Genomic DNA, 10,986 nt, shown 5'->3' on the forward strand with positions numbered 1-10,986 from the left:
AAGCATATTGAGTTGTCAATGAGTTCCATGACTTCATGGAACTCAGCGGTGACTAATTTATTATCAGTCGTATAATATAATAGTAATATCCTTATATTTTACAACAGGGGGTACATTATTCTCTATATGAACTCGTTTGAGAAAAGGAAATTAGACCTTTAGCTCATTAATATTTCATTTCGAGTTACTGTCCGCCTGGCCAATAAATTCGAGCTATTTTCTGTTTGTATTGATCTCTGCGGAGATGTAAGAGAAATGCACAGAAATGTGATAGTTACTGATTGCAAGTTCTCCTGGGACCCTACTCTGCTGTGTCACACATTCTCAGCACTTATCCAATTTAAATAGATTTAACCCCCCCCCCAAAAAAAACAACCTGTTAAAGGGTCACAATTATATATTTTTTTCCTTCCTTTCAAACGTGTCTAAAGAATATATTAGAAAACATACTGTGTAGAAAAACATGTCAGTGCATTATACTCTTTTAACTATAGAAGGAATTGGGCTGTTTTTTTTTTTAAAAAACCTGCAAAAATCTTATTAGTCCCACCCATCTTTTCCACTTCCTGTTGCCTCCTTTCCTCGCTGTGCAGGGGTGCCGGTGGCACTCAGCATGCTGCCCTATATAATAAGAACCATTTAGAAGCTAGGTTGATCTGATAGGGAACTGAAGTCTGTCATTGCTTGTGTGATTGAAAAACTCTTATTAGTCCCACCTTCTTCCATTAGGAAACGCCCACCCCTCGTTTGAAACATGGGCAGGGACAGTATCAGATCTATAGGGTTCTCCATTTTAAAGATAATGGTCATTTTTATCCCAAAGTGAAAGCTGGCACATGTATTATTCATTACTGTCTACAAGATTAGGGAGGTTTTTGCACTTATGCTATGTGTCTTCTTTTAGAAATGAGTGTTATGATCAGGAGTGATCCTGGCATCCTGCCTCCGCCTTCATGCACTACAACATCAGAGGAGGGGTCCAAGAGGGTCCTGGACTCTCTCCGCTAGAAGAGCTGAATTTCCAGTTTAAAAACCAGAAATTCAGCTCTTAAACCTACAGTTGCGGCATTTGCCCACTCCTGGTAACTAGTGGGGCGCTGCCGCCTCAACTCTCCTCTTTGGCACAGCACCCCTGGTTATGATTGTCAAGGTCATAGGTCAGATCATCTATAGGGTCACAGAGACCCCTCAGATGATGCACTCTCCTTCTGAAAGGATATAAAAAACTGGTCATATAGGTCTGCCAGTGGCCCCACATACAAGCCAATAAGTTAAGGAATGACAGGCTGCTGAAACTGCGTCCATGATAGACAAGAAGTCAGGCAGGGGCCTAACTATAGAGGAAGCAGACCCTGCGGCTGCAGGGAGGCCCAGGAGTTATAGGGGCCCCACGATGCCCTAAATAATGAACAATTTGACATATATTGGTAAAAAAAGGACATCCTTTGCTTATGTTGGGGCCCTAAAATTAATTTGCCGTGGGGCCCAGTAACATCTAGTTATGTCACTAGTCAGGTGAAAGTCACTCAAGCTGTTGAAGCAGAGCAAGGTGGCTGGTCATACCCTATAAAACAATGAAACCATAAGAAGACAATGGCTTATGGTACATTATAAAGACTTACCGCTTTTTGAGACAGGACTCCTTCCGGCACATCGTTTCCCACCTGATTAGAAAACAAAGAGACATTAGAATAGGGTAATGGTGCTTTAATGGGTTCCTGGGCCTAGTACAGCTCTTTGTGTAATTGAACAAAATATTCTATTTGCTTAAACTCCCGACACCACAATGAATGTCATTTTCCCCATCTTGTCCTGTGTAATAAAGCATACGGAATGAAATCTATTCACAAACGCTTCCATATCACCCATCGACGTGTATTGTTCTGCAAACACATCTCAAGAATTCATGAATAATATATGATATTTAGTGAGCCGTGCACTGTATATGAATATGTGTGTGTTCTGAGAACCAGGCCTGTATCCACAGAATCATCCCACGTTTAACCATTAAGGGCACTATGCTTAAAGGAGAACTAAAACTTAACTATAGAACTAGCTAGAAATGTTGTACATTATGTTTTGACCTCTGTATCAGCCCAAGGCAACCACAGCCCTTTAACAGTGAAGAGCTGTGTCTCCAAAGATGACCCAAATACAAGATTAAAATGATACTATTAATTTGCTCTAATGGGGGCACCAGAGATTATAGAGCAAGGACAGGTGGAGGTGATGGGCCCGCTTCAATCCTCTCCTGCACTCGTAGGCTCTGCAATGGTGGAGGTGCAGGCGGGTTAGAGAGCTGAGGAAAGGTGAGCGTGGATTGAAGCAGGCCCATCACCTCCACCTGTCCTTGCTCTATTATCTTTGGTGCCCCCATTAGAGCAAATTAATAGTATCATTTTAATCTTGTATATCCGGCTAATCCTACAGTTCAACTCGCCCAGGTGCAGCCAATAATCTCCCTGACCGGGTTCCCAAATAATAAGGCTGATCCGTAATACAGTGAAAGCCAGGAGATCAGCACCTTCTACACACGCGAGAAGCTTTTGGAGACCCTACGAGCGGTGCAACCCCTATAACGATCTGGTAAAGAAGAAGCTGAAGGGCCTTGGAGCCAGCGCATGATGTGCCAGCAATCCACAGTCATGGACACCACACTCCCTGACGCAGCAGCCGCTTCACATTCTGTCAGTACACGAGAGATAGCCAAGGAGGAGAAATCCAGCACTGCACAATGGATGGTCGCCTTTTCTGAACAGGAGTTTCAGTAAGTTATTTTTTAATAAAGGCTTTGCAATTTTAAAGTTTTCTTTGTGTTGGTGTCTATTTGTTGATGTATACTAACAAATTAAAAAAAAAATTTTTATTGATGTTACTGTTCCTTTAATGTAACTGAATCAGTCTTAGTGGGACTTGGCTTTTACTATTGAGTTCTGTTCTTAGATCTTCCAGAGAGCTGTTATCATGTGTTAGGGAGCTGCTGTCTTGTTACCTTCCCGTTGTTCTGTTGTTAGGCTGCTGGGGGGGGGGAGGGGTTGATATCACTCCAACTTGCAGTAACAAGTGACTGAAGTTTATCAGAGCACAAGTCACATGACTGGGGGCAGCTGGGAAATCTGATATGTCAGATTTCAAAATTGAATATAACAAAATCTGTTTGCTCTTTTGAAAAATGGATTTCAGTTCAGAATTCTGCTGGAGCATTCTATTAACTGATGCATTTTAAAAAAAAAAAACATGTTTTCTTATGACAGTATCCCTTTAAACTATAAATACTACAAGAGAAGTATTATAGCCCAACAGAGATGGGGCTAATTATAAAAGGGACAAAGGATTAAAACTGTCCTTTTTTGGGATATTTCAACTATTTAAGAAATATATTTAATTCATTATATTTTTTTTATTTTACAGCATATGTTTAGTTTCCCGTTTTGAACATTTTACGTCATCCCGGCACATTTACAAAGAATTCCATTACATTTCAAATTAAAATCTGTCAGAATCAAATATAAATAGGGAAAGCTATTTGTCATTCAAAGGTACAGTTGGTTCAATAAAAAGGTGCAAATATTCTGTACTAAAGATGTATTGAAGCCATGGTTTTTGTCTTCGTCCAAAAGCTGAATTCTCCACAAATGAGCTGAACAGCGAATGAAAGCCAAAACCCAATTTTCATAATCATATTTGAGAATTATTTATTTTAAAAAAAAGTGCCCAATTGTGAACAGAAAATTGTTGCTTTCAACTGTCGAGTTCATATGACTTTAGCCCCCATATGGGTTACTGCCCCAGGGAATACTTAGTGCCTTTTATTACATAACCCCACCCACAAGGGTTGCGAATTGGTTTAGTTGAACTTTAGTTGAAAAAAAGTGCAAGAGTTGGGCAAATCCTTGGTGTAGATAGGAGGGGGGCACAATTGGTTGTGAAATTTATCTAATAATGAACTTTTAGAATCTTGCAGACTAGAATAATTAAACTAATATTGCAATTGGTCTTCCCCCCCGCCCCACACATTCTTAAAGGAGCAGTAACACCAAGTAATGAAAATGTTTTAAAGTAATGAAAATACAATGTACTGTTGCCCTGCATTGGTAAAACTGGTGTGTTTGCTACTGAAGTTCTACTATAATTTATATAACAAGCTGCTGTGTAGCCATGGGGGCAGCCATTCATGCACAGGATACACAGTTGAATGGCAGCCCCCATGGCTACACAGCAGCTTGTTTATATAAACTATAGTAGAACTTATCTGTTATCTACCGTGTATCCTGTGCTTTAATGGCTGCCCCCATGGCTAAACAGCAGATTGTTTATATAAACTATAGTAGTACTTATCTATTATCTACTGTGTATCCTGTGCTTGAATGGCTGCCCCATGGCTAAACAGCAGCTTGTTTATATAAACTATAGTAGTACTTATCTGATAACTACTGTTTATCCTGTGCTTGAATGGCTGCCCCCATGATTACACAGCAGCTTGTTTATATAAACTATAGTAGTACTTATCTATTATCTACTGTGTATCCTGTGCTTGAATGGCTGCCCCATAGCTAAACAGCAGCTTGTTTATATAAACTATAGTAGCACTTATCTGTTAACTACTGTTTTTGAATGGCTGCCCCATGGCTACACACCAGCCTATTTATATTCACTATTGTAAAGCAAACACATACCTTTAACCAATGCAGGGCAACAGTACATTATGTGTTAATTACTTTAAAATATGTTTATTTTTTGGTGTCACTGTTCCTTTAATCCAACTGGGTTGTTTCTGTGCAGCTCCTGTTATATATAGAATTAGATCCTATACTACAAGTGACTTTTCTTTGGATGACAAAGACGCAGATATCTATATGTGAAACCATCTGTAAGACAGATAGTCCGTGAGGAATTTAAATCAATACAGATCAGTCTCGTGAGATAATGTATGCAGCTGTGGGTGGGCCGCTTGTCTCTCCTGATCCAAGGCAACGTAAAGCCCTGAATAGTGGGAGTAATGAATTACAGACAAGATGCCCTTTCCTGCAAACAGAGATGAGAGGTAGCGACAAAATGAGCTTGGAGAACATTCACTGCCATGATAAGGTACATAACTGGGAAAACTGTGTTGTTGGAAAGGGAACAAATGTCTATCAGAGAGAAAGCGACACCCTCCTGTTCTACTTCATCACCCACCTCCTCTTGCTTCCAGTGTTCCATTACTCAGAATTATTTTCGTGTCTCAATACTTCTGCTCTGATAATGGACACTAAAGCCATTGTCCTTAGATATAGTAGGGCATTAAGGTGTGCAAAAGTGCACCCCTTAAAACCCATGTGCTTGTCTGCTGTGCCTGTGCTCTGAACCTTGCACAAGACTCAAAATCTTATTAGGGATGCACCGAATCCAGGATTCGGTTCAGGATTCTGCCTTTTTCAGCAGGATTCGGATTCAGTCGAATCCTTCTGCCCGGCTGAACCGAATCCAAATTGGACAAACAATCCCTGTTTTGTTTAAAGGGTAAGGCATTTTTTAGTAGCAGTATGCACAAAATATATTGATAATTGGTTGAGTGCAGAGGATCTCTTGTATTTGTCTATATGTATTAGTGGTGAGCACAACTTTCTCTTGTTTGTTATAACTTACAGCAGTCCATCTGGCATTTGCCAGAGCCCATAGTTTGCCAGCCTGGGCCTGGGCATGGCCACGCTGCAGAAGCTGCTGCTCCGTAGAAGAATGAAGAAGCCTCGACGGCAAAGAACGAAGAAGCCATGATGGAAAAGAACACTGAACACAAATTGGCCACCAATTAACCCAGTAGGTATCCCCTGGCCCTGACCACAAATGTTTTTTTAACTTGCTGGGGGCACTGGCCACCAATTTTTTTAGCTTGTGGGGGGGGAGCCTTGGCCACCAATAATTTGTTTTCACTTGTACGGGGAGCCCTGGCCACCAGTGGAGTGTGTGGGGGATGGTGATTTCTGATGGTGGTCCTGGCTCTCTCTCACTCTTCCCTGGAGGGACATAAAAGTAAAACTGAACAAAATGGCAACAGTAATCTGTGACCCTTCATGTACTATATTAATGCAACCCACAGCACCCACTGACTTCTCGAGGAGCATTAAATCATCTGCATAAAACCCTTATAAAACTGCTACAGTGACGTAACTAGATATTACTGGGCCCCACAGCAAATTATTTTTCAGGCCCCCAAAATGTCTAGCGGTTGACCTGTTTTATCAATATTTATTGAAATTGTATATGAATTAGGGCCCCTATACCTCCTGGGCCTTCCTGCAGCCGCAGGGTCTGCTTCCTCTATAGTTACAAACAGCTACAGTGGCTTTAAAGGGGAAGTTCCTCTTTAGATTAACTATTAGTATGACATAGAGAGTGATATTCTGAGACAATTTGTTATTGGTTTTCATTTTTTAACATTTGTGGTTTTTGAGTTATTTAGCTTTTTATTCAACCGCTCCCAATTTGCCATTTCAGCAGCCTGGTTGCTAGGGTCCAAATTTCCCTAGCAACCACACACTGATTTGAATAAGAGACTGGAATATGACATAGGAGAGGCCTGAATAGAAAGAGTAATAAAAAGTAGCAATAACAATACATGTGTAGCCTTACAGGGCATTTGTTTTTAGATGGGGTCAGTGACCCCCATTTGAAAGCTGGAAAGAGTCAGAAGAGGCACTTACCCCTCCAGTCTCTGGCTCCAAACAGTCCTCGGTGTATTCCATGTCTCTAACTGCCCTTAGAACAAAGAGAAACAGGACACAAATCAGTCCCTGCCATGACACATCTCCATACCTCCCAACTGTCCCTTTTTCGGAGGGACAGTCCCTCTTTTGACAGCTCAACCCGCAGTCCCTCATTTGTACTGGAAAGTCCCTCTTTTCTCTGCACTGAACGGCCAGAAAAAGAAACAAAGTTTCTCGCTTAATTGGCTTTTAGCAGAGAGCCCAGAACAGCTAACAGGTGCAAATAAGATACTTTGTAACAATTTGGAAGCACAACAACACAGTTTAGATAAGGAGAAATATTTTCAAACTTTCATAACCTGCCAAATTTTGTAAAACAAACATGGTAATTAGGGGGTGTGGCCACAGAAAGGGGTGTGGTCAAAAAATTGCTGCGCTACGTGCGGGAAAACAATTTTTGTCCCTCTTTTTACTTCCAAAATGTTGGGAGGTATGAATCTCCAGTTCTGACTGAACTACAGCTCCCAAGGAGTAATTGTATCTCCCATCACCGAAAGGGACTCGTGGGGTGGGGATCTGACCTACCCTAACTCTGGTACGTGGGGCAGTGTCAGTGTCTGTAGCTGTCTCACTTCCCCAGACACTCTCGCTTATAGATTCCTTCAGGTGAGCGCTACGGCCAAGTCTGACTCCACGCGGCTTCTGTATCCAGAGAAGCTTCTACCGTCTCCACGGCAACCGCGAATCGTCTCTTTGGACAAGTTCGCTAAGGGGAGGGGCAGCGTCGTCACCACGGCAACAGAAGACGGAGGAAGGCGTCTGCGAGATTTCTCCGCCAATCCAAGAACCTGTGGGCGAAGAGGGAGGAGTTTATCGGTAACAGACACATTGCAGCGAATAATAATCAAAGGCTTATGAATTGCGCCGCACATCTCTAAAGAAAGGCCTGGGAGAGGAGGGGCTTATAAGTGCCAGATTGCCCCGCCCTTCCCTTTGAGAAAACGTATACATTTCCAATGTGATTGGCTGGAATTTAGTAATAATTGTTATTTATGGTTTCTTTGATATAATAATTACAGCAGCCCCATTGCTATTTGACACAATCCACTAATTGCCAGTCTGGCCTCCTCTGGGGAAGAAGAAACCAGGCTTGGCTTGTTTCCAGCCAAATTGGGCTACTAATTTAAAGCCCAGGCAGGTTTTAAAACTACAAACTAGCCAAGGTACGGATTCGGGCTACTTTTTTGGGCCTTTGGCTGGTCTTTACTTTGGAAACCATCCAAAGATTTTTCTTGCCTAATGTGCCAAGCCTGTGTCTCCCAATGCATGTTGGGTAATGTAGTTCGTTGTTAAACAATTTGCAGACGGCCACGTTTAATGGAAGACAACAATACCCAGCATGCAATGGGACTGACTTATGTAGAGGTCAGGAGTTATCAGATTTTGGACTCTGTACCCCAGTCTCCCTTCCCTCTTAAGCATTCTCGCATTTTCCGGCGACTTTCCTCAATTTCAGAAAATTTTGGGCAAAAAATTTGCTGCCCAACAAAATGTCTAGAGATTAAGCTGTTTTACCAATATTTATTGAATTTGTATATGTCTTAGGGCCTCAAGGGACCCCAATACCTCCTGAGCCCCCCTCTGTAGTTACACCCCTGGTGACAGGCGAATCTTTCTGATTTTGCTTCATGGGAAAATGTGCAAATCAGTGAAAATTGAAAAAAGGCATATTTTCACATATATTCATTTATTTTAAGACTTTTTTTTTTCACTGCACATATTGTGATATTTTTGGGCGACTTTTGAAGTGCCTCTTGGCTAGTTTTGGGCTGGTTTTGTAGCTGACTTTTGAAAATTAGACCTGGCAACCCTGGAAGAAACCAATCAGCCCAGGGTGGCTTGGGACTGGGGAGCTGCCATTTTCCTTATGCTTCCAGGACTTTGTGGCTCATTTTGTTTCCTGGAAGATGGAGTGTCCTCCTGCCACTGAAACAGAAGAAACATGGCACCACCCTAGTCCTTGTCAAAGTATCCCAGACTGGTTAATGCAAGGGATCAGGGCAGAAGTGAGGGTTGCCTAACAAATTGGAACCCCCTTGCCAGCAGGGCCAGACTGGGAGTAAAAAGCAGCCCTGGTAAAAAAAAAAAAAAAACCAAAGCAGCCCACATATAAACATGTGACTGACAGCCAGCCCCCTCCCCTTACAAGTTAAAAAAATGGTGGTCAGGGCCCCTCATACAATTGAAAAAAAAACTGTGGTGGGCAGCGTCCCTAAGTTAAAAAAAAAACATTAGTGGCCAAGGCCACCAAGTGAAAAAAAAAACATTGGTGAGAAAGGTCCCTCCATAAAGTTCTCCTTCCTCCTTGGCTTCAGCTCCTGTTGGAGGCTTTGGCTGCTCCAGGATTACCCAGCCCACTCAACAAAAAATAGAGCGGCCCAACTGCAACAGCGAAACAAGACTGCGCTGGGCCTTCCCCCTAAATATAAATATATATATATTTACACCATATACAGTATATTAATGACGCACAAGGATTCAGTTTAGGATTTGACCAGGATCTGTCCCTTTTCAACAGGATTCAGATGTGAATCCAAGTGCCAGGCCAAACAGAATCCTTAAAATCACATTCATTTATTGGTCAATTTCTATTTGTTTTCTTGCCTTAATTTGAATATGTAAATTAGGGTACAGATTCGGTTCAGGATTTATCAAAATAGGTTTAGAAGGTGCACACCCAAACAGAAGATGACAAGGTGCTAATCCAGCGGAGAGTTCCCAATTAAATTCTCCAAAAACAAATCAGTATAAAATGAAAAAGAGGATTACACACTCTATTTCCATAAAAAAGTCATAATTTATTATAAGCCAAAATGTTATCATACAATAAATAGCCCAACGCATTTTGAGCACAAGGTGGTCTTCATCAGTGGAAAAGTACGTCAAAAATACAAAAAAAAAGAAAAAAGGCAGTTCAGGATTTAGGGCGAATCCTTCATAACAAAAATTAGGATTCCTCCAAATCCCAAAATAGTGGATTTGGTTTAGCCATATATATACCATACCTAAGTGGGGTGGGGGAAATACAAAGCACTGGATCACTTTTTTCAGTTCTGGATCTGATTGGATAGAGGGCATTTCACAGACTTGAAGATCCCAGTAGAGATCACTAGTGATGTGACCTGCACCCAACCCTAACCTGCAAATAGAGCCTAACCCCGCAAAATCTTACCATTGTAGGACCCACACCCAATCCATCCCCACATCTTCTCGCTCTTTATGCTACTACTGTGTGCTCCTCTGGTTCCATTGTACTTCCCCTGTCTGACCCACACCCAACCGCAACTCGCAATGGTTGACCAAGTTTAAACCTGACCTACGCAACAGGTGATCAACCTGCAGGTCACAGCGAGTTTCAGGTCAACCATCACTAGTTGTCATCTTAATAAGAGAATTACAAAACTGACAAGGGTTAGTTTCCGTGTATGAGCAGTTGCTAGGGTGTATTTTCTAATATAATTCCAAAACTGCCCCACTGCAGTTGCCTATAGCAACCAAGGAAGTCTATGCCTTACTTTTAGTAAGTAGACTGCATGTGAGTGTCATAATCATGTCAAGGTTCAGCTTCAGCCTGAGGGGCCGTCAACAATGTATAATATTAGGTCCCACTACAACCCTGAATGTGTGTGTTGGGGGAGCAGGTGGCTCTTCCCCTTAGCCCACTGTCATAGGGCCAAAAGGGATACTAGTATTGGAAATAGAAGAACATGCGGAAAAGTTTCTCTGTATGAATAAATAGACAGCAAGTGACGGGAAGATAAACTGATTTGCAGGTAAGTGAGCAGAATAAGGAGTGTTATTATCTCACAGAGAGTCAGATTCAATTTGCCGTGTACGTGGGGTATTTCTGGCAAACGCAAGCGATATCTTGTTCATACAATAAATATTCATAGTAAAGCTTCTCTGGATCAGCACAGTTCTCTTCCTCTGACAGGTGGAAAGAAACATGATCTCTCTGCATTTATATCAGATTTGCTGCAGGTCGGGCTGTAATGAGCCGATACACATATTCTGGTATCTTCCTAAGAAACTTCTTGTCCTCTTAAGGTGACAGAGGCTTCTGGTAACTATGCAGTCATCATTGTTGTCTTAGCAACTACACCCAGGACTGTCAGTTACCAAGTCGGTTTTTTTTAATTCTTCTTAAACCTTCTCATCACATACTGTGTGTCTCTGCCGTAAGCTTTTTGGGCTGCAGTTGTCAAATCCGCTACACAGGCCATGGTAACTGTGTATTCTT

General features: G+C 41.8%; 1 protein-coding gene across 2 annotated transcripts in view; it reads right to left on the reverse strand.

The window, feature by feature from the left end:
* Positions 1 to 7,483, reverse strand: part of LOC108709278 (testis-specific expressed protein 55) — a 37,834-nt gene extending 30,351 nt beyond the window's left edge. The window contains exons 1-3 of one of the 2 annotated variants that reach the window (XM_018248979.2): positions 7,272 to 7,483; positions 6,684 to 6,733; positions 1,623 to 1,664 (exon numbers count right to left, since the gene is read on the reverse strand). In XM_018248979.2, coding sequence (XP_018104468.1) covers positions 1,623 to 1,664; positions 6,684 to 6,725 — 84 coding nt within the window. In that variant the 5' untranslated portion in view covers positions 6,726 to 6,733; positions 7,272 to 7,483. Of the gene's footprint in view, positions 1 to 1,622; positions 1,665 to 6,683; positions 6,739 to 7,271 lie in introns of both variants that reach the window. The other variant, XM_018248978.2, reaches the window with a different exon arrangement.
* Positions 7,484 to 10,986: the final 3,503 nt, after the last annotated feature.

The sequence above is a fragment of the Xenopus laevis genome, chromosome 2S (genome assembly GCF_017654675.1).
Source record: "Xenopus laevis strain J_2021 chromosome 2S, Xenopus_laevis_v10.1, whole genome shotgun sequence".
Classification (NCBI taxonomy): Eukaryota; Metazoa; Chordata; class Amphibia; order Anura; family Pipidae; genus Xenopus; species Xenopus laevis.